Source organism: Rhea americana, unplaced genomic scaffold (assembly GCF_003343005.1).
Source record: "Rhea americana isolate MKP2758 unplaced genomic scaffold, rheAme1 scaffold_137, whole genome shotgun sequence".
Classification (NCBI taxonomy): domain Eukaryota; kingdom Metazoa; phylum Chordata; class Aves; order Rheiformes; family Rheidae; genus Rhea; species Rhea americana.
The window spans coordinates 2,051,727-2,075,631 of NW_028185450.1; the positions used below are offsets into that span (position 1 = coordinate 2,051,727).

At 35.0% G+C, this 23,905-nt stretch overlaps 1 protein-coding gene across 5 annotated transcripts in view; it reads right to left on the bottom strand.

Moving 5' to 3' along the window:
• The window catches only part of RYR2 (ryanodine receptor 2), a 449,981-nt gene that overhangs the window by 75,094 nt on the left and 350,982 nt on the right, over positions 1-23,905 (bottom strand). For all 5 annotated transcript variants that reach the window (XM_085298277.1, XM_085298276.1, XM_085298275.1 and 2 more), the window contains 12 exons: positions 23,065-23,146; positions 21,108-21,238; positions 19,085-19,405; positions 17,349-17,589; positions 16,870-16,957; positions 14,622-14,714; positions 13,134-13,304; positions 11,769-11,828; positions 8,774-8,908; positions 6,405-6,441; positions 4,756-4,867; positions 3,121-3,217 (listed from right to left, as the gene is read on the bottom strand). In XM_085298277.1, the coding sequence (XP_085154403.1) occupies positions 3,121-3,217; positions 4,756-4,867; positions 6,405-6,441; positions 8,774-8,908; positions 11,769-11,828; positions 13,134-13,304; positions 14,622-14,714; positions 16,870-16,957; positions 17,349-17,589; positions 19,085-19,405; positions 21,108-21,238; positions 23,065-23,146 (1,568 nt within the window). The remainder of the gene's footprint in view (positions 1-3,120; positions 3,218-4,755; positions 4,868-6,404; positions 6,442-8,773; positions 8,909-11,768; positions 11,829-13,133; positions 13,305-14,621; positions 14,715-16,869; positions 16,958-17,348; positions 17,590-19,084; positions 19,406-21,107; positions 21,239-23,064; positions 23,147-23,905) is intronic.

A 23,905-nucleotide genomic window follows, 5' to 3' on the forward strand; every position in this document is an offset into this window, starting at 1 on the left:
CAGAGAGGAACCTCATGAGGTTCAACAAGGGCAAGTGCAGGGTCCTGCACCTAGGGAAAAATAACCCCAGCCACCAGCACAAGCTGCAGGCTGACCTTCTGGAAAGCAGCTCTGCAGAGAAGGACCTGGGTGGGAGTGCTGGTGGATGAAAAGCTGACCATGAGCCAGCAAGGTGCCCTTGTGGTACCAAGCCAATGATATCCTGGGCTGCATTAGGAAGAGTGCTGCCAGCAGGTGAAAGGGAGGTGATCCTGCCCCTCTCCTCAGCCCTGGGGAAGCCTCATCTCGAGTACTGTGTCCAGTTGTGGACTCCCCAGGACAAGAGAGACATGGAGCTACTGGAGAGAGTCCAGCGTAGGGCTACGAAGATGATCAGAGGGCTGGAGCATCTGCCGTACGAGGAACGTCTGTGAGAGCTGGGCCTCTTCAGCATGGGGAAGAGAAGCCTGAGGGGGGGATCTTATCAACGTGTACAAGTACCTGAAGGGAGGGTGTCAGGGGATGGGGCCAAACTCTTTTCCGTTGTCCCGTGTGACAGGACAAGAGGCAATGGGCCGAAATTGAAGCACAGCAAGTTCCGCCTGACCGTGAGGGGGAATTTCTTCCCTGTGAGAGTGACAGAGCACTGGACCAGGTTGCCCAGAGAGGTTGTGGAGTCTCCTTCTCTGGAGATCTTCAAGGCCCACCTGGATGCAACCCTGTCTAACATGCTCTAGGTGACCCTGCTGAGCGGGGAGGTTGGACTAGCTGATCTCCAGAGGTCCCTTCCAACCTTACTGATTCTATGATTAAAGGTTCCTATCACATTTTTTCAATATGTAACCTTATTTCCAATATCTGTAGCAAAATTTGAATAACATAAAACATAACTGCATTTACATTTTACCGCTTCAGGAGTCTCCCTCTGTTCTTTATTTCAATCTCATTTAGGATGTTGACCTTTTTCTTTAATTAAATGGCAGTTTTCCGTACTTAGTAATGTTACTATCCAAAATATCTGTCTAATATTATCAAAACTGATGAAGTAAAAGGGCAGAGGTTGTGTTAATGTTTAATACAACTTATCAGATTTCAGAGATTTAACTCAAATTCAATGGAGGATCATTTGAYATTCATTAGTGACTGAATTAAGTAGAATTCACTTTTCATAAAACCTTACCGAAGCAGAAGCATAAAATACAAAGACAGTGTTGAATATTCTGTGATTTTTATTTCAAACATCAAAAACTGAGTTTCCTTAAAGGCTTGATCTGTATGGCTTTCCCAAAGCACACTTTGTGTATCAGCATAACCAAGCTCCTCAAATAAAGATGTTTTTTATTCCCCCCTCAAATATACAAAGACAGATGGAGTGCCACTTTTGTACAAAATACATTTAAAGACAGAAGACTCAGGGAGCAAAACTGCAAGTTCAGTCCCTTCTTCTGCTAAAGGGTATGCAAACACTCATCTCCTACACCCCTGAAAAGTATCCTAACCTCAGGCTAGGATATGGAGAACTTCCACCAACTTCACCATCAAAAAGTAGAACACCTTATCAAAAAGCACACACAACAGTTCAGATGCTCTCCACAGAGCTGAACAGTAGAATCTCAAGAGCTCTCTGTCTGAGAGAGGTGCTCTAAGGCAATAAGAATTTGATAGAAATTGATTTGAAAGAATAGATAGAGTTTTGTTTGCTCTTTTGAAAGAAAGGTAAAATAGACCCTTCCTTAAAGAAGGCTGGAGTCTCACTGATCTGCACGTCTGAGGAATTACAAGGAAATGCCTGTGATCCTTTACAAAAGGATGCTATAGCAGCCAACTTGGTCCATTTCTATCTTTTCTAAGAAGGGTTTTCACAAAAGCTGCCTGCTGGCAAGGAGCTCTTTATAAACCTGTTAAAAGATATAGCTTCACAGAGGAGCTAAGAAGATAGCCTTCTAYGTCAGGGTGTAACCAAATGACAGTGCTGGTTATTTGCTCACACATACGTACATGTACACACCTGTGCACACACAGCTATGCTACCCCATATTCCACATCCACCCACAAACATTCTCACTTGCTAACAAGTAATTATTTTTGGCAATGCACTTGCATCAGTGATATTCACTTAAAAATTTGTGTATGAAGTGAGCATCTGTAAAAGTCTCTTGCTTTCTGAATGCTTGGATCATAAAATAAAGATTAATTGTGAATTCACAAAAAATGAATTCTGTGTGTGTGCAGGCAATTTCCATGGTCTGCTTGTCTGGAGCTCATTGCTGCTGATACTCATTTTACTATTTTGATCCTTATTTTCAAAATAGTTCATAACAGGTGTGGTTGGTTTTAAGCATAAACTTAACTAGTTATAAGCAAATCATTATTTTCATAATAACAATTCTCCAGTTAGCTTTCTTTCTCTATGGTATAGAACAGGCCTTTCTCACAGTAAAAAGTTTGATTTCAGACTGTGCTCAGGACTGGCCCTCCTGGGGATGGCATCATTTCCTAGACCTAGTTCTTGCCCAGTCCCAGTAAGAACACCCTTCCCAACGGACTGCAAGGGATGAGGGCAAAAGGCCATACTGAAAACTGCCCCAGGAACTTCTTAGGCTAAAAGCATGACTAACACTTTACTGCTTGGAAAAATTCTCACCTTCCTGGCCAGTAATACAAGAACACTCTTCCACAGAGATGGTCCCAGTAAACACTCTTTCATGTCTGCGTCTGAGGAACTGGTTAACCTAAGATATTAGAATTCCTCTAGTTTTATATTCTGTCCTTTCGACTTACACGGCTTTAACGTGGATTTCAGTATCTTCAAATGCATAAAAGATGATGGCAAAAAAAAAAGGGAAGAATCTGTTTCTCTTGTCCACAGGGCRGAAGATATGAGACAAGGGGACTAACATTTAATTCAGACAAAAGTTTAAAAATCTTTATAATAATAGTGAAGCCATGAAACAGACTGCCTGAGGAGATCCTGAATTGCCATCACTCAAGATTTTTAACACCCGTTAGTGTGACTTACACACCTTTGTGTAGAGGTAACTTAGATTATTTCTTATATACACCCCAAACTTAGAGTTGTGATTATATAACATTAGTGTTAATTCACAATACATTCCCGCAACCCTTTGCACCCAGACATACTGCTAAGTCTTCTATCAGTTTATCTTCAAAATAGTGTTCTTCTGTTTCAATCCAAGATTTATCATAGCCTTGAAGAAAGAGATTGACAGCTCGGTGCCTAAAAAAGGAAATTTAAATGAGAAACTGTAAGTTCATAAAAYAAAAGATATGGTCAATATAAATTTCATTTAGTTTGAGGAACTGTCCAGATGTGACAACTACCATTTAGARAGGAAGCAAAATTTCTCTGGCTAAGCCTGGCCAAACCATTGATTCTAGAAATCTAGTTTACATTAGTATCCTGTGTTTAAAAATGGGCCACATCTATATACATTTGTAAAATTAATATAGAAGTGAGCAATAAAATCAATTACCTGGTTACATGAGTGAGTTTTATTCTGAATATGAAATGTTTTCATATTATTTTAATTTAAATATTAAGATAACAGCCATAGATGACTTTGGATTGTTCCCAAATAATTGCATTTTTAAAATGTTTGGGATTAAATTTGCACATTCAAAATTATAAACTGATTTTTTCTAAACTCCATTAAATTAGCTGGATAGGGGAAGAGGGGAAGAAGTCACTTATGACGTTGAATGTTTTTTAGTTTTCTTCAAGTTTCAGTGCAAAAGGATGGTAGAACAACAGTCTCCATAAATAATTTTATCAATCTTCATTCTTTTAAATAACTTTCAGTTTCATATACTGAAAGGTAGGAAATATAATTAAAAGATACATGAATGCTAGTTATGTGCAGGTTTCTTAGAAATAAGAACAGCTAAAGACAGAAATATCCTCGTTCTATTTTCAGCTGTCAAGGCAGTCTGATTTACACTGGTATAGCATCTCACGCCCTTGTGCTTCCCAGGAAAGACTCTAAAATTCACTCCACTAATTACAGTAATAGTAATAATATGCAGGCCTTCAGGAACAACTCAGAATACTCATATAATACACAACTGAGAATATTTTGGAAAAATCAGACACAAGTGGTCTGAAAATTATTTTTAGCAATTAGGGTGAAAAAGCAGATGTCTCTGCTTTTTTTGCCTGTTCATTCCTTTCAGGATCTCAGGATTCTGAGATTCATCTGGCTGTAAAACCTACCCTCTGTTGAACAAGGAGGAAAGAGAAAAGGATACATAGAAAAAGGCATGAAACACACAGAGTACGTGCATACATTCCTTGTCTAATAGAATGTTGCTCCTAAAAATGCACAGTAAATACACAAGTTTCCCTCACAGAAATACTAACAGTTTATTTCATGCATACAGAACATTTTGATGTCTAATAACAAGAATAACTTCACAGCTCCAAAGCTGGATCATGGCTTTGGAGGAAATTTATCTCTCAAGATCATCTTAAAGTGATCTTAAATATGTACATTTCTGTATTTATCTCCTATGAAAGGTCTCTGCTTTTCAGAAAAGAAAACATACCAAGAAGAAAAGGTGAATTAACAGGAGAGAAAAAATGAAAATTTGAAGTGATATTTTTTCAGAAGAAATGTTCGAATAAAGTGTACTGCAGTGTATAGTATACACTTCAGTGTAGATTGTTAYTGCTGTTATTTTTCTTCCTTTAGTTCTCACCAAATAGCATCGTATGAACATAATTACATTTCTGAATTATAGAACTAGTATAACTCTTACCTAGGAAGATTATACAACGGTGCCATTCTAAAGCAGGCAACTACTGCTCTTTTCCTTTGTTTAGACAAYAGTTTATGCCACACTGCTTTTTTGGATCGCTGAGGATGCTCAACCTGGTACATAAAATACATCGGGAAAAATAAATAATGTTCTATTTTCCTATTTTCTGGGCATAGTCATAACAATAGAAATGTTAGATGACAGATAAATTAACTGGAAGAATAATAGAAGAATAATGGCTGAGAAAATGTGTGCTAGACAGAATCCAAATGATTAGCCAAATTGTAGAAACAATTACAAAATTGTATTTTACAAAATTGTATTTTACAAAATTGTAAAATACAAATGTAAAAGTAAAATCTCTTTCCTTGTTATAGGTATTTTCCTTTTTTAACTTCACCCCATTTCTCAGATCTTTTAGATAGAGTATTATTGTCACTGAGGCCATTTTTCAGTAAACCTCAATTTTAATTTTTAATGTAAAGAACCCTCAACTCTTTCTTTCTTTTGAATATTACTCCTTACATACATAATTTAAATTGTACATCTTCACATTGACTCAGCCAATCTTTCTAAAGAAACTTGCTTACATACTATTAATCTTTTACTTGCAATATGCACCAAGACTGGGTATAATGGGAAGAATTTAACTTTTAAAACGAAAGACAGGCACAGAGATTTAGTTAGGACTGACTCCTTTCCAAAATATTCCAAAACCTTTTAGTTACATTTCTTTATGTTAGAGCGCTGTGTTTAGATATAGACTCTTGTATCCTGGCTTTACATCAGCATGAGATGAGACTGGGTGTGCTCCATCCTSCTCTTTCTCAGTTTTCTCCATTCACTTTCCATCCTGTTTCCATGAGAAGGAAATGACTGCTACGGTCTGCTACGGTCCAGAAGAGCAACAGCATGCTACAGCCCTTAACCAGATAACTGGGGAACTGTGATTGCAGGCTTTGCTACAGATCATTCCTTTCTCACTGTCTACTCACAGCTTTTGTGACTTACTTAACATTTACTCCATAAAGATTATTTGATTCGACTTAAACTATGTAACTCCTATAGAAGCCTTTTTTTTCCCCCTTTAACACAAATATCTGATTCAGGAATCAGGGTCAATGTATTCTTTTACTGTGCTGGAGGATTAATAGCTCCTCTGTCCCCGACATCATCAAAAGAGTCAATGGAAGTTAACACCTCTAATCGGAAARACCTGGTGATTATTGTTTATAATAAAATGAAGTATTTTATTTTAAAATATGTAGTAAGGATTATCTTTATAAAGATTCAATATTCAATTCAGACTTAGTTATCCAAGAGGTTTGTGTTAGTTTCGTGAAATACCAGAAATGATTAATAATTACAAGATAAAGGTTTAATCAAACAGACTAAGAACTGCAAAGCATTCAGTAAAATGGAAAATTACACTTGTTGAAAGATTAAATGGTGATATTCTAGTTCCTTCTAGATTAAAAAAATAAACAAATGAGCAAAATTTGTTATGAGAAAACATAAAAAGCATCCACTGCAATCATATTTAGTGTCACAAAATAAAGTCAGCGCTAATAATTTAGAAGTCAGACAAAACCAAATGTTAAAGTTAATTAGTAATATCTTCAAAAACTATATTAAACTCTCTATACTTTCCCAAAAGAAATAGCCTCGGCCTACACAAGCAGATCTCTGAAAATAATAAAAACAAAGTTAGCTGTTCATGGAATGAAAATACAAAGAATTAATTGAAGTTCAGATCTTTGTAAGTGCAATAAGGAAAGTAGCCAGAGTATTGTATATGGAGAGCAAAGCACTACTCACTATCATAAAAAACAGACAAACATACTACTCACAYATTCATTATTTTTAGAAGACAGAGAATAACCCATTTCAGTAAAAGAAGCAAAAAAACCCAAGTCTACACAAGGGAAGTAGAATCGCAAGGCTAAATCTCCAAACTTTTACATGCAAAGTGCACGAAGTAAAAGCAGCCAGCATTTACTTCACTACAAGCTGTTGTTTGAGTCTGATCAGAAGGCTTGAAATACTGATCCAGTATTATGAACAGAGTCCATGCTGCTTTCGTACTACTGCTAGGCTCTATGTATTATGAGACTGTTATTTTGACAGAACATGGAAAGCACAAGGGATGACAATTTTAGGCTCCAGCCTCATGGACAATTTCTCCCAGCTGCACAAACTGGTTATATCACGTGATCRTAGAGTGGAAGCACCAGAAATTAAAAGATTGTATATACTGTTTGAACTCAAATGCTGAAATATGTGACTTTGTACATGGTAATTAATTTTCTTCCAGTTTGCTTAACTTTAACATGAGTCAAAGACAAGACGCTTTGTCCTCCGTAATCCTAGTTTTCTTCCGCTAGAAAAAACCTGTCTCCCTGCTTCCATATCTGATCCTTTCTTGTTTGTTCCATACACAGTTATTAACAGGTATAATGTTCTGACTCCTCTTTATCTTCTTCTATCAAACTCCCTAAGACTGCTGAATTTGAAGCAAGTCTTTATAAAGTCTAGCAAGGCTATATGAAGAGCTGTGTGATCCAATAGCTAGATATTTATATCAACACATGGYGTACATTAAGGATACAAAGAACCCAGAACTTGATTGCTAAGAAAAGTGACCTTCAAAGTTCTTGGCATCCTTAATGTGCTTCATGTGTTGATATAAATACCTATGTCCCACCTGTTGTATCACACTGTTCAACTTTCTTCATCAGTCTGATGCCTGACAGAAGACAGCTAACAATTCAGTAAGTAAAATAGGAAAGATAAATCTACCAAGTAGTCTTTTACTTGTGAACATATCAACAAAGTTCTTTTTAATTTCATAATCTAGAGAATTAAAAATAGGTAGTAATACTCATGTTCCAAGGGGAAAAACATCTGGATCTGATCCAGCATTTATTCTTGACTGACTTATTCCTGGGGATAAGTTAAATCAGAGAGACAAAGGTGGGGTGGGAGGGGGAATCTATCAGTGCTAGTGGGAAAAAGGACAGAAAATAAATTGACACAGTTTTCTAAAAAGAAAGTCACCACAGTCCAGGGCACATGGGATGTGCATGCATTTAAGCATATAAAAATCAGATAAACAGTAGAATCACATCACATTCTGAAACAAGCTAAAGATTCTGCCTACGCTTTTTCAGAACAATCCTAGTTTCTACTATTTCTTGAATGCAGCAAGTACTGTTTGAACCAGCAAGGCTCAACTCCATTTGTATTCACCATTGCCCCAGAAAGAGTGAATCTGAGATCAGGTATGCCAACATTTTGCTCAACTATCAAACTGTAGTCTTGATAAAGCTTCCAAATTATCGAGGATTTTCTGTATTTCACAGCCAATATGACTCATTTAATGTATAGATTCTCATCCAGATTCACCYTGTAGATAAGTTTTTATATGAATTTGGTCAAGTGGGTGTTCCTCTTACAATTTTTTTTTTAATTATTGTTCGGTAAGTAGCTTTATAAAGTCATAAGTAGGCAAGTTATCTATCAAAYCACCTACCTGGCCAAATTTATGCAGCTGTAATATGCAGCTTCTTATGAGATATTTATTTAGGTATCTTTAAGTTTCTTGCAATTGCTGTAACTCAAGAAACTCAATTGAGGAAAAATATCTTGAGAAAACAGATTTTTCAATAATTAAGTTGTTTTTTACTCAAATGTCATCGTCCATAGACAACTTGATAGAGGTAAAACTTAGTGATTACTTCCTTCCAGCYGGCATACACCAGAGGGAAGCTATACAGAAAACACCAATTTCCTAATCCTTTTCCAAATAAATGATTGTTGGACCTGCTGCAGAAATATTTATGATCATTATGACCACAAGATAATTGCTCTAAAAACACAAGGCAAAGTATGCAAACAGAAGCCACCAAAAGAAAAAACAAAACAAAATAAAATTAGATATGAAAGGTGAAAGCATAACTGAAAGGCTACTTGGTGATTTTAGCATACGAAACAACAGATTTGGGGAAATATGTCTAACCTGCTCCAGGTGAAACAGTACATTAGCTATATCAAGAACTCTTTCCACTGTCTTCTCTGGATCTGAAGAATCTTCAGTCCTGTTTGGTAAATCTTTGTAAAGTGCCATCTGCCACCTAATGGCAGGATCCTCAAGCTGCAGGAGAAAGAGATTTCACATGTAACGACGACAAAAATGTTCCAAACATAGGGCCAAAAATCCTCATTAGTATAGAAACTGCTTATAAAGACAACAGATCACTATGTATGGCTAACCCATACTGTTACAGTATCCACTACATTGATTTTAAAGCACTGGGAGAATACGTGCAAACAAAACTAAAGACTGATTCACGCAACGTTTGTTGAAAGACTTTAGAGAACTAAAGGTATAATAACCATATGAACAGCAGCTGATCAAGGGGTAAGTAACAGTGGTAACAGTGATGAACATACTATTTGAGGAAATGTAATGAATATGAGGTAGACAGACATAATTTTAAACACTATCTTTCTAGTTACTAAACCAAACAACAACGGCATTATTACTCTATTTGGGATTACCTAGTCCACAGTTTTTAGTCTTGGTTATTAGTCATTGCATTTTTGATTTTTCCAAATGTTAGCAAATCCTAATTTTATTGATTACAAGCTAAAAATGAAAAGTTGATTTATGAAAAAAGAATTCAAGATGTATTTGTTTATAAGCCTATAAATTATGAAGAAATGTATGAAGTAAATGTTTTCCTCATTTTTCTCTTTATATTTCATTTTCTGTTTTAGTGACCAATGATTTCCCATTTTACCATTAGCAATCTTTTCTTGGTTCATTTTGTGTCCCAAGCGCTTCTGCTAATCAATGCCGATATTATCCACATTGCAACCACTATTTTTTGTGCCACGGACATTGAAGAAAAATGCAATGTGTTTGTACTCAGAAAAGTGCAAACTTTTACTGAGAGCTGCAGCCAGTGATCCACACCTGATTGTGCTATTTAGGATTAAGTCACACTGGCCTGGACTCATAGAGCATTTGGGAGTTTAAGCCTTACAGAATTGAACAGCACTTTAGCTTGAAACTTATTTTTCTAAAACACCTTTGTGCATCCAGATTTCAATTTATGCCTAAAATGGGAAAATAATGCTAACTCACCTCCACAAATCGTCTTACGATACACAGGTTACTTAAGTGCTAGAAATTATTATAAACTTACACAGTCGCTCAACAAGARCTTATTACAACCTAGAAAGCCACAACTGGCAGGCATTTCTTCCACCTTTCGGCTTTTCCATTTCTTAACAACTGTCACATCCACAGTCTTTGTGTGAGCATTTGACTGGATCATCATGAATGGATAGTCCAGAAAAGACYTTTTAATCACAGGCAGAGATGTCTTTTGATCTGAGCACTCCTCACATTCTACCAAGGTACAGCTTTTTTGTATAGGTAGTTTTCTAAGGGCATGAGTAGTTGACATTTCAAGGTGTGAATTAGCATGGTTGGAAGAAGATTTTGGTGACTTGAGCTTCATCCATGTCAAAATTAATGCAAGTTTCGTCATCAATTTCTTGAAATAAAAGGCTCGGTACTGAGTAACAGCATGCAGGCATGCAAGGAAAGGAAAGACAGAAACAGGGTGAAGACAATGCAGACACAGGTAGACAAATGCATGAAATAGATGCAGCAACATTCATAGCTAAAGATTTAAAAGGGTGATTCTTAAACAGTGCATTTTTTCCAAAAATAAATTGAGATAAATGACATTTTAACTCTAACACAAAAAGGACAAAATATGGTGTCTATGAGAAGCAAAAGTAGTCAATAGAAAACACCATCTGAAGACAGAATATTGCTGTGGTCGAAGCTTGGAAGTAAGCTAGCTTTTCCTCTGTTTTGAAAGTCCCCTTACACAATCAGCATCACAGCTAAGCTACATTTTTATTAATAATGTTAATTAATAAGTTAAATGATCTAAGACCATTTAGCTTATGTCTCCTTTATGTTTGAGTCAATCAGATAAAAAAGAGGTAGTGTGTGCATGGAGTGAGCACTTTGACATTGCTTTTCCTAACAGGGACACAATACTTGATGGTTTAGGACTATGACTGAACAAAAATGAAAACTGAGAAATATGGAATAACTGATAATAACTTATCTTGCTAAGCACTTAGGTTGAACTGACTGTCAGTGGAATCCAGACTTCTGGATGACTCTTAAATATGTTTCCAGAAAAAAAAGCCAGAGTTCCTCTCATATTTATTCTTTTCTCATAACCATTTAAACATAGCAAATATTAGTTTTTCCTTTYAGGCAAATCAAGCTGGGAGGAGGGGGAGGTTAGGGAGCAGGGTCCCTGGGTCAGACTCCCTCTTCCTTCAATGAAGAAGTACATCCTTTTATCACACTTCCATACTCTGGCTTCATCCTTTGCCATTATTTGAAGCATTAAGAAAACAGCTCAACATTGAGCTAGTTCAGGACTTCTATCCTAGGGCTATTAATCTCACTCAGAAAAACTGGAATTGTGTAACAAAAATCTACACTAGTTCTAATACACTTTTTTCTGCCTGGTCTGGAAAACAGTGACAAAATAAAGCCATGTGGTGATTTTTCACTTCACAGAAAATGCATTAGTGGCAGTTTCCTCTTTCTTTACACATGAAATTGATACAAAATAACAATCAGTATTCTGAATATTCTATCTCAAATGATAGATGGTAGCATTTAAACAAAGATAGACATTGTTTGCATATCCAGTATCATATTAACAGTACTCATAGGTAGGGATTTATAGGGTCACATGCTATTATACATGATGCACATGTAAACACATTAAAAACATAGCATTTAACAATTGACATCAAATGTTAGGGGTGTCATTGCCCAGGTTTCTGTAGAAAAGAAAAACATACTTTAGAAAGAGGAAAAGGGATTACAAATTATCCAAGGCAAGTCATTAAAGGGTACTAATGAATGAATTAAAAGGAAARAGCATGTAAAAATGCACACTAGTTACCTTGCCCTGGAGATGAAGATTACTGCGGATGGCATCTCGAACTTCATCCTCAGTATCTTTCTGTCAACAGATTACAAGTCATATAACTTAAGCATAAGAGCTAAGTAAGAAAAGATACTGTTCCTACAAATGTCATGCTTAGGCTTAGTCTGAATGATGATTAAAACTGACACTGAGGAAGAAGTGAGGAAAATCTCAGCGGAAACATGGCATTTTATATTATATATGCCAGAGCTAGTCCCATCCAAGCTCCTACGAACAAGATTTGGATGGCAACATTCATATTTGTACAGATTAATTCAACACATTAAATACAAGTCTGAATTAAAAATACTATATATAAATATTTTGACCAAAGTTTGCTCAAGTGAAACCTAYGTACAGACTTTCCTCTTTTTCTTCCTGACAATGAAACAGAGCAGTCTTCAGATTCCTGTTTTTCCTATTTCTTTTTTTCTATTTCTTTTGAAGTTATTTTATCTTTCAAACATATACAGTTCAGTTGTCTGAAGCTCATTTAACATGCTAGAAAGTAAAAAGCRTTACAGTTTGAGAAGGGATATTCCAAATGACAATCATGTTGTTGCTCTGAGAGTATATTCCCAGAAGAATCATTTTCTGAACAGTAAAAAGTCTAGCCCTACAGAAATTCCTGTACTCACCTGGARTTAGTTATGATACTTGGCATATAGATTATGAAACATTCACTTCTTACTTGCTTTTCTAAATTCAATCTTCATAAAATATAACAAATATAACACACATAACTTACTATTAAAAATCAAGAGAGARAAATAACTGTATTTTAATTTAAGAACATCTCTGTGCATTTACTGATCATCTAGAAAAATAAACATGTCCACATTGAAACATTTCATTCACAGAAAAATTAGAATGATACATAGATTACTATCTACCAGTCACCCACTGTGCCTTTCTATGACAGACTTAGTCTTGATTATGAAAAAGAATGCTAACTCTATATTTCCACAGAGTTACAGTAAAATGAGAAAGCTCACAAAAWATTCAATTAATATGAATGTTCCACTTCTAATTCTGACCTTAATTATTTAGTGTCTAGGCTGAAGAGACTGGGAAAATAGCAAAAGCAGACATTCCACCTGGAAAGTTGAGAGGGAGAAGAGGGAAGCCCTGTATTTCTTTTGGAACTCTGGAATGTTTTCTATCTAGCCCTTTTTTATCATGAAATATAATTCAGCATTTTCTGATCAAAACAATCATGTAGGAAATCAGTAGATATAACAGTATTCCTGTCAYGTTGTAAAGATGAGGGCAGGGAAAAATTTCAAAGACTTTAGTTAGAAGAATATTTCTACTTTTTAGAAACTCAAGAAGAGCACCTACCATGCTGAATCGATTTTTGGCCAGTGCAATTAGCTCTTGGTCTCCAGGGGCACAAATATTTAGGCCAACGGGAAGCAATCTCTTCAGTGCTGCCACAATGAGCGAGGTCTGCATGGAATACCGGTCACCTTTGCGCTTCATCTTCTTTCTCTCCTGGTCAGAAACTGCTGCCTGAAACACAAAGAAAAAAAAATCCGATTATTAAAAAAGAGAGTACTAACAACTTTTTACTCGTTTCTGCTCTGATAATTTCCTTACTACATATACAGTTGCATCCTTATCTAAAAGAGCTCCCATTATATTACTGCCAATGTTACCTTGTAAGCCCACCATGTTTCTCAAACAATTACCTTTTGCTTTCCAACCCAGTCTTTTTTTGTCCTGTTGCTAAATACCATTTCTCCAAAAAAATGCTTCTGTGGAGTCCTGCAGTGTCCTTCCCCTCTGCAGACAGGATATTTCTCCAGTCTCCACACCTGCCATTTCTTCCATTTGCCCACTGCTAATCTTAGACCTCTATTATTTGCGTCTACACATTAATTACACATTCTCCCTGTATTCTAGGTTCTTTTTCTTTGTGACAGCTCACTATGGATGGAGCACTTTTTCTTTAGGGGAATCACAACTGTGTAAATCATCACTGGATCAAAAAGTGGTCATAGTAATAAATAACAGTAATAAAATTCTCACATGGAAGGAGTAGATCAAAAAAAGGCGCAGTAAAATTTTTCAAATCAAAGTATTATATATTGTCGTATGAAATTCAATTCAATAGAATAAACAAAGTGCTGAGAATCAAGTAACATTTTTTTCTGTCCCACTTGTCTCATGACTATTTTTCCACACTTCCTCTAAATTTACATCATTGTAAATATATTTTGCAAAACCTTATTGTATCTCTCAGATCCACCCAGGAAGACTAGCAATTTCAGTTTATGCCCAGCTTCCATAGCTATTCTCTTTTACTTTTACATTGCAGGGAGTCCTAAACTTCTCATAATAGAAAAGCAGGAAAAATCCCCGAAAAAAATCAGAGTATTTACTGATAACATTACTAAAGAATAATTTGAAGCTGTGTCCACTGCTGCAAGCCACATGGCACCTAACGAACTGCATGGGATCATGTACCATGGATCAGTTCCTGCATCGTTTGCCTACCAAAATTTCTGTGGAATCTCTGGTAATTCGAAGTGTGAAAAAGCTATCAAAACCTCAATCTAATACCAGTGAAGAACAGTCTTCAGTACCACATATCACACAACATCCATATCACCTGAAAGTACTCTTCATTTTAGCCACCCCACAAAACCATTAGTATAGCCTATATATTTTGCACATGATAAGGACCATTTTAGATTGGAAAAAAACATACAAGAATACTGAAAATTAAGATTTACAAAGACTGAGCTTACTTCTTATAACAGAACAAAAATTACAAAGGAACCCTTACAGAGTTAATGGGATAAGAGGAGAAAATCTTTACACTACCTTGGACATCTTTGATTTGGTGTCAGTGATAAGGAAAGACATGTTGTTGATTTCATTTTGTACCACAAAGTTCTGCTCTTCCCTTTTAAAATTCTGAAATATTATACAGGAGATCTTAGTTAACAGCACTTATTATATATAAGAAATCTATCTAAACAAATCTTAAACAAAAACAGAGATCAACTGAAAATTTGTAAAATCTACAAAATAACAGAAAAATTTTATGGATGGCCAACAATGGTTTTGAATGTCTGCTTTATTTACATGACATAGCTCAAGTTTTCGTGTATTTTTCTTTCTATTAGATCAACATATATTTTCATAGCTAAATGAAAACTTGTATTATTATTACTAATAGGTAAGGTGAATCTTGCTACTGCATTAAGGCGAACAGACAAAAGGAAAAACCTCCCATCTGAATGGATGAGAAAAACTTCAGGCAAAGGGCTGAGATACCTTTCAGAAATGACTGTTGGAGAAATTAGTACAGCTCTTTTGCTACCCTTAAGTGAACAAAAACAAGTGTAGAAATATAAATATATAATGTACTAACTTGCCCTGGATTAAAATACGGCAAAATATTCACAGGAAAAAAAAACACAGGCTTCATTTGTTGCTTTAAAATAGTTTGGTAAGTTTTCAATATACTTTAGCTAATTCATTTCATAACAAGGAAAATTGCAGTTAGATTATAGTCACTTTTACTGTTCTAAAATGTTGTTTAGTTTGTGTTTAAACAAAGACACACTAAGCAGATATATTTTAAAGCAAACAACAAAGGCATAAAATCAATTAGTTAGGGCAATGAACACAATTACTTTTGCCATATTCCATGGCTTAACTGTAGACAAGTGAACTTTCTAAACTCTGTGAAACAAATTTGTACATGAAACTAAGATAGATTGTTCCAACAAAGTAAAAATTAATTCATTTTTACTTTCAAATACACAGGATATTCAGTAAAGAACTGTTTCCTTTGCTACAAAACAACTAGGAGAAAAAATTCAATACTTCTTTAATTTGACAAAAAACATTGTCTGGGTTTTTCCTTATCAGAAAATGACCCATTCCATATTTTGCCATAATAAACCCCACCATACACAAGTATCTTGTAGACTCATTATCGTTCTGCTGTACAGGGAGTATTATCTCTGTAAGATAATAGATCTTACAGAGAAATCAAGGCACAAGTACACAAACAATAAGGCATTTTATTGCCCAAACACGAGAGAGTTGAAGTTACAGTCAGAAAAGAAATTCAGTATAAATAATAGTTCACTAAGAGATCCACTGCCTGAAAGTGTTTCACTTCCCTTAGCTTTTTTTTTTCTTTCTTCCTTTTGCTCTAGCATTTGCGTAAACTGATTTGTATTTTATTTTCATCAATGATAGTGCCTGATTAGATCTTATTGCAGAACCACTCAGTTCTTGTCTACGAGCCAGAGGAACCAGATTTCTGAACCAAGAAAAAAATTTTGCCAGAGTGGAATGAAGAAGAAATCTTTAACTGGTAAAATTCATCAAACAAGAAACAGTATCATCTAGGCAAAATAATTTATTTAGAGAACTGCTTTTTGGGATATGTTTGTTATTTGCTGGCTCTATTCTTAGAACTGACTTCATGGAAACATGTTCATGCACTCCAGCTACAGAATTAGGCTCAATAATTTAAATATATATCTTTTATTAAAGAAATAATTTGTGTTGCAGTGTAGATTTTTAAGTCACCATACATAAAGCTGTACATTTCCTTCAGAAAACCCTGGTTCCATTTGTTCTTTTGAGGWCCTTTTCACAATAGTTCTTATTAAATTCTGTCTAGAGTTTCAAGCAGGCAGACTGCACAATTTAGGGAAATGGACTCTTCAGTGGTGAGTTACAACACTACTAATTTAGTAGCCAAATATCCAGGATATAAAAAGGACTTTGCAGGTGACAATAACTGATTGAAAAAAAAAAGAGTGGTTGGGACACAGTTCTCAAGTAATTCAAATTTAATAAAAAATAAAAAACAAAACAGAAATTATAGGAAAAAAGTATCAGTTTTATTAAGCTACAGAATCCCCATCAACTCCCCCAGCAAGCCAGGTATTTCAGAAGTGTCAGAATACCAAAAGTCATAATAGTTTCCCCAATTGCAGTTTCATCTCTGCCATTAAATTTAATTTCCCAAACATAGCCACTAAATAATTGACTCACCTAGTAAGAAAGCAGCCTTGAAATATCTGTTTACCAAGGATTTACTTACATGAGATTTTGACCAGTAAATGAAGACCTCAGCCACCATGCGGAACAACTCCTCGGCCTCAGGATTGGGCTCTTTTAGCCATTTCGCCCTAAAATTTGGTAAAAGGGCGGAAATGCTGATGATCCTCACTGACTTTATGCTTTGAAAACAGTTTTCAACACTTTATAAAGATGAAAACAAGCAAAATCAAGCATGCATGTGTTTTAATCCTTTCTGTTAGCAGTGGCTTTTTGATGTCCTATTTCAAAGCCCTTAAGAYCTTTTTTATTAACACTAGCTGAATGCAACAGATTTGCATTGGGCTTTTCCTTCCTTCTGAAAAAGCCTTCAACTCCTCCTGGAAGTGTAGTAAAGAAACAGTGTAATCAACTAAAATTGCTAGGCTTTTAAGGCGGTGCTAAGCATATCAAGCGATAAGAGATGGCAGCAATAAATAGGAAGTTTTTAAGAGATTCATTGACTTATGCCTCTCCACATACCTGTTATAGTCCACAAATCTAATCAACAAAGGGTAGAAGGCATAGAGGTCCCGTGCCAAAGTGGTGAACTCATCTAGGATGAGCAGTTCAGCCTCCGACATGTCACCTCTGCCTTCTGCTCTTAGGTGTTCTTCATCCGATACAACCACTGCTGCTTTTTTCTTTAGCTTATCCATCAGTGGCAGGAAGTGTGTCTTTAAGAGCTGGGGCTTCGCTTTGCTTATGATGGGCTGGGAAAACACTATTCAAGGCAATCGACATTACAATATACACCCGGCCACAAAACATAAATAAAAACTTTTACCTTTCCCCTCTTCCTTATGTTTTGTTTCTAGGCTGCAGGGTAAAATCCTGTCCCCATTGAAATCAGCAGAAATTTTTGCACGAATTAAATGTGGTCAGGATTTCACATAGTCAATTTGCTTTCTCACTATGAGGGMAGAAATTAAAAATTCATAGACTCATCTTTAAGGATCATATAGCCTTAAATGCATCTTTAGTGGCATTCTGGCAATGTATTCAATGTATTTGTCTGCATAATTTTACTGAATAATATAGTAATTGTTTAATGGTATACACGAGTGAATGCATATATAGCAACACAGTACACACACAAGTTTTCTCAGCCTCTGGCTCTTCTTTTGAACCAGGCTTTCTAACTTGGCTAAAGTAGGACTAGAAAGGATCTTCTAGCTATTTGCAAACTCACTGGAAAAATCTGCTTGTACATCTTATACACATTAGGATATCAGAGGGCTTCTGTAGACAGAAATGAGACTGATTCAACCATGCATCAAACAGTCGTCTGTGACTTGTTACCAKAAGCTTTTTGCAAATCTACTCATAAAAATTAATATGCAAATTAGCACTTCATCTGGGCATATTATAGTAAAAACATATTTAATACATCTATTACATAATAAAGATTTTAGGTAGCCATCACTTATTCTTAGACTATATTSTATAACTAGCCCTCAAAAGACTAGAAATCCAGACCACTACACTGAATGAAATGACTACTACATTAAGTATTGAAAAATCATACMAAAGCCTAATTGAAAAGCTGAAATCTCAAGACTGAAGTGTCTTTTCCTTATATATTGTAATATTTAGAAATAAACTTATTTAACATAAATTTTAAGGTGTCATCCCAATGAAGTTAATAAAATGGTTGGTTAGCRTATGGTGCTGCTAATGCCAAGGTTGCGGGTTCAGTCCTCGTACAGGCTATGCTGAGGGTTGGACTAGAYGATCTCCAGAGGTCCCTTCCAAACTTACCATTCTATGATTCTATGATTACTAAAACTGATGAATGAATGCATGTCCATATTTTATCATAACAGGAAAGTTAGATATACAGCTTCAAAATAACATTTTATGGATGAAATTTTCATATAGCCTAACAAGGAACTGCCTAATGTTTGCAAATGGGACCCTGCTATACAAAGAAAAATTGCAGAATAATTATGATCCTTTAATTCAGTCTAATACAAAATGTGTATCTGTATGTTCYTAGGCAAAAGAAATGGTCTAATGAACTTCTTAAATTACTTATTAAGAAATTAAAATATACTGCTCTTCCTTTATACTTAGTATTTCTGGTTCATGAAGATTTGTACTGTTTAACAACATTAGAAGAATATGAGTGCTATTCTGCTCCAGCATTAGCAGAGTGAATGTGGAGTAATTCTATGTAAATCAATAGTAATCGTTTCGGATTTTTTTTTAACTCTTACCTGCTAATCTCTTCATCCATGCTCCTTCATCAATACCAAGGTTGTTATAGATGATTTTCAGTATGTTACCCAACAGAGTGTTCATGTGCTCTGACGTCAAGGCCGTACAACACATTTCAGCCTTGTCAGGGTTGTTTTCTGGCCCATGTTCCCACCAGTGTGACATGTAACTACATAGCATAGGCAGTATCACTTCCATTATATGTGGCATTTGTGTGTAACGAATACCAGACTCTGCTAGTTCCACAATTTCTTCCATTAGTTTTACCAAGGAAGGAATATTTGGGCAGACCTCTTCTACACTAGCAGGCAAATTAAGAACTATTGAAAAAGAAAAAGAAAAAGAAAAAGAAAAAGAAGGAGAAATAAACTATATATTGCAGAGAAAATAATTATCTCCAATTCCTCTTCCATACCATTTAAATCTTCTATTTATGCTTACGCTTTTCTGTCTTAAGAAAAGAGACAGAGTGCTTTTATAGCACTGAGTAGTAAACTTATATGTAAGTTTCCATGAAAATATAATGCTCTGCAATAGAAGTAATTTTCCAACAATGAAATTATTACAGCAGAATGCAGCATCTGAATTCATTCTGTATTTAAAATTAAGCTTAAATTCCAGAATTACTTCTAACATGAGCTTTCCAGTTGAGAAAAAAATGGAAATAGTGAAACATTTACACAATGCATCAGATGAAACCCAATATGCTAGTAGAAAAAGGTCATTTCCTGACCTAATGAAYAGAGCAAATTCTGGGAAAATGAATTCAGTGGGTGAGTTTGGTGATTGTAAGCATTTGCTTTTCAAATTATTTAATTATCAGTTCTTTCYACTGAAAAGGTACTGCAGTTGCTTTTATTTTTGGAAGCAATTTGTTTCACCTACAAACACCTTTAAGCACAACCATTAGCTATTGAATGTCAAAGGCCCTGATGTACATGTGCAGTGAGGTATAGAGATATGTAAACACTGAAATTTTAGCATACAAATTGACAATGCAACTACTGGCACCAAGATAAACATAAGCTTTTCCCCAAAGTTTCTCCCCTCAGTGAGACCTAAATACACTTTACACAGCCATCCCAGAATTCCATTAAAGCTTCATACAATTTTGGAATTAATTTTTGTTACAAATCAATCAAAATATACTTGATGGTCTTTCTAGATGTATTAAAATAGCTAGAACACTTAACATAACGAAGCTTGGGTGTTGATATCTCCAAAATAAGATACTAGAGCTCTCTGAGTAACAAATCTTGTATGCTCACTTTTTTAAAAAATTAAGATGAAGCTATAAATATGATGCCTTTAAACAATCACATCAAATTCTCTGTCATCTATACATACCTGTGATATAGTTCACATTTCGCATATATGCATGTTTCACACACTTCTATTCTAACTTCTATTCCTTTTTACCACAAGTAGTATATATGACCTTATTTCCCAGTTACGTTTTTGGATATGAAACATCTCAAGAGTTGCAGAATGTAACACAAAGTTATGTGCTAAATAAACCTATGCAAWTTTATTGGAAAGTATCTGTACTGTGTCTTGTCTTTCAAACACAGAAAAAACAATTTACCTACTACTCTTACAATGTACTCACTTTCTAAAGGTATACTATGTCCTTAATTAAGGCAAAATACTTTTGCTGCTACTGCAAGTATGTGAGATCTGATATCTGCATATGAAAAGTAACTAAAAATACTAATTAGAACACAACCTTTTATCATCAAATATACAATATCTGAATTATTATCAATGCATGAAATCCCTTCAGTAAATCAATTCCAAAGTRGTAAGAACAGTATCTCAAAACAAAAATACTGTTATCTTTAAAAATGTAAAATATTCAATTTTATAAAATTTAGGCCACTTATTTAGGAAAGAAATACAATCAAGAGAGTACAAGAAAATTTTTGCATTATAAAATGTATGCAAAAATGCATTTATTAAGGCAAGCAACATCTATAATCAAATCTGTGTTTGCAAAGCCATCATGTGAGGTTTTGGAAATACCTGCTCTGTCTCTTGCATTCTTGGTATTGTAAATTGAGTAGGTATTATGTTTGTTCAAGTGAGTTTCCAAAAAAGCCACTGGAAATGCACCCGAAAAAGCAGCCAAGCATTCTCCTAGTGCTGATCTTTGCCTGTGAATTAACAAACATAGACAAATATACACATCTTTGATGACTGAATACACTCTGGAGTAGTTCTGTACCAGCCTTATTTTATTGTAAGAGATGTGCTTGTCTCAAAAAGATAAACCCCCACATTACTAGCATCATCAATACAAAAAGAACAAAAAAAAGTGTAATCGGTTGAAGTTCAGCAGCCATCTGCTAATATATGAATGAAATGTTAATACATAAAATGTCAAAGATAGCTTACTTTGCTGAAAGCAAATGAGGAACATACAAGAAAAACATGGAGTCATCATAATAATGCCTTTTATTCTGTTACTTTCCCCTGAAATTTACTGTATTTTTAATCTCTTCTATCAAGAAAAAGCTAATGGCAAGACTGAGGTATCAAGAGGCCAAATACAATTATATCTAAGTTATCTAATTTCCTTTTTCTGAGATACAGTAATAAACATAGCTTGGGCTAGCATGAAAGTTAAATTTTTCACAAAGTGGAAAATTGCTACCATTCYTGATCAGTAATGCTAAAAGTCTTGCACAAAACTGTTACTCTCATCTYTTCAAATATATGACAATGTTTATTTGGCAATCAAAATTCCTTAACTGTGCCAAAATCGTAAACAGCTGTCTTGGGGAAGAAGCAAGTGATTCCCTACCACTTGTCCTGCATGCTGCAGGTTTTTGGCTTGTGATAATGCTTATAGACAACTATATATGAAAATTATTACTTACACAGAGATATTTGCAAATATGAAAAATACATCTGCAATTATAGAAACCAAGTAAACTCCATGTAGTGAAAAAATTACATTAACCTGCATATACTTCTCTTCTTCACTAGGAAACAACTATTTGTGGCCATTACTAACATGGCCAAGGTCCAACAAYGGTATGGACTACTATGAGCATACTGTTACAGACAGATGCTCTGAGGACCGCGGTTACTCTAGGCTTATGGAGATCTTTAATCTTGACCACAAAACCTACTGCATTCATTTACCAAATCCCCAAATCAATTAATTCCTCATACTCTGTAGAAATGGTTTACCCCAGATGTGTATTTTRTTTACTTATAGCCATTAACCCACACCTTTCTTCACGTTGTCTCCTAYGATCCTGATACCAAGCAAGAGACAGTATTTTCTGTGGCTGATCTGGAGTTACACACAGGTTGACTTGCTACCAGTGTGTATAGCTGACTRCTACCAAAATGTGAAGCGTCTGAATTCTGCTCAGCCTTCCCTCAGAACAGCACTAGTCACTACATGGGAACTAATTTCTTTGAAACTCTTAAGAACTGAATAATCTCCAGACATCTATTCTTTGGCCAAATAAGGTTTAAATAGACCAAAAGCAACTTGGAGACAAGTTAGAAGATACAGAGATGCACAAAAAACAATTATAAATTCCCATTTCCTTCAGTGACTAAACTAGAAAACATGTTACATCAGTGACAAATAAAGTAAATTAAGGATAATGAGAAAGAAATATATACACAGTTAACCAATCTAAAAGGAATAATTATAACAATTGCTGAGCTGAATATTTTTACAATTCCCCAGTTGGACCTCAAATCAAGTGATATTTAGTATAAAAGTCAGATCCTGTTATCTGTAATTTCTGTTTTAACTAAGAAGTGCACTTTGACAAATACAATTTTTTAAGTGTGATACAATAAATGCTGATGCATTCTGCTTAACGTTCAAGCACTCTTTTCTGTTTAGATATGTTTTCATCAAAAATATCTTCCTATATTCATTTCTGGGCTACATATTCATTAAGCTAAATATTAACAAAAATCATGAAAAYAGAGGAATATTTTTTCTTCTTACCGCTCTACATAGATACTCTTGCTAGTTCCCAGAGCATATAAACTGGCCAATATTCTGTAACAAGAGACCTGAACATCTTCCACTAAAGAGAAGAAGAAAATGATAGGTATGARAAGATCTTTTCACTACATTTCTGTATGTCTCTAAATACACATATAAAGAGCCCTCTGACCACTCAGTGCCAAAGTTTTTGCTCAAAACTTCCATTTGATTCAATACCAAATTATCAGCTAAGATCATATTTCATGCACCACTAATGTGCTAACCTTCTGCAAATAATGGCATATCAACCCCTTCAAAATAATATATGATTGTACAATCTGAGAATTTATTAATTTAATATCTAGAGAATATGTGTTAATGAATCTTTTCTAGATTGTCTGCAGCACTTACAAACGTTTCATGGGAAATCAAGTAAGGTGCTGAAAAAAATTATTAGTGACAAGTTAATTTACAAATGCAACACTGCTGTGTAAAATGCGTTAAAAATTATTGTTAAAAGATTTTAAATTCTTTTAATCACAGTTAATATTATTTTAAAATGTAGACATAGATATCAGTTAATGGCATCTATATAATTTACTCTTGAGACTGACAGAGGATTAAAAAAAATTAAATAATTCTTTGGTCCTCACAAATACTTCATCACACCATGTTTTGAGATTATCAGCCACCCYTTCAGTCACACTAATGTGAGAATCATCATCTTAACGTCTATATGAAAATATGTTTTTCCAATATGTTCGGCAGATGAGTGCTTTAATCAAACTAAAGAAAAAGAGTAACAGTCTAAGTATCATCAAGCAGGACAACATTCCCATTCCTTCCATGCTTTCACTAT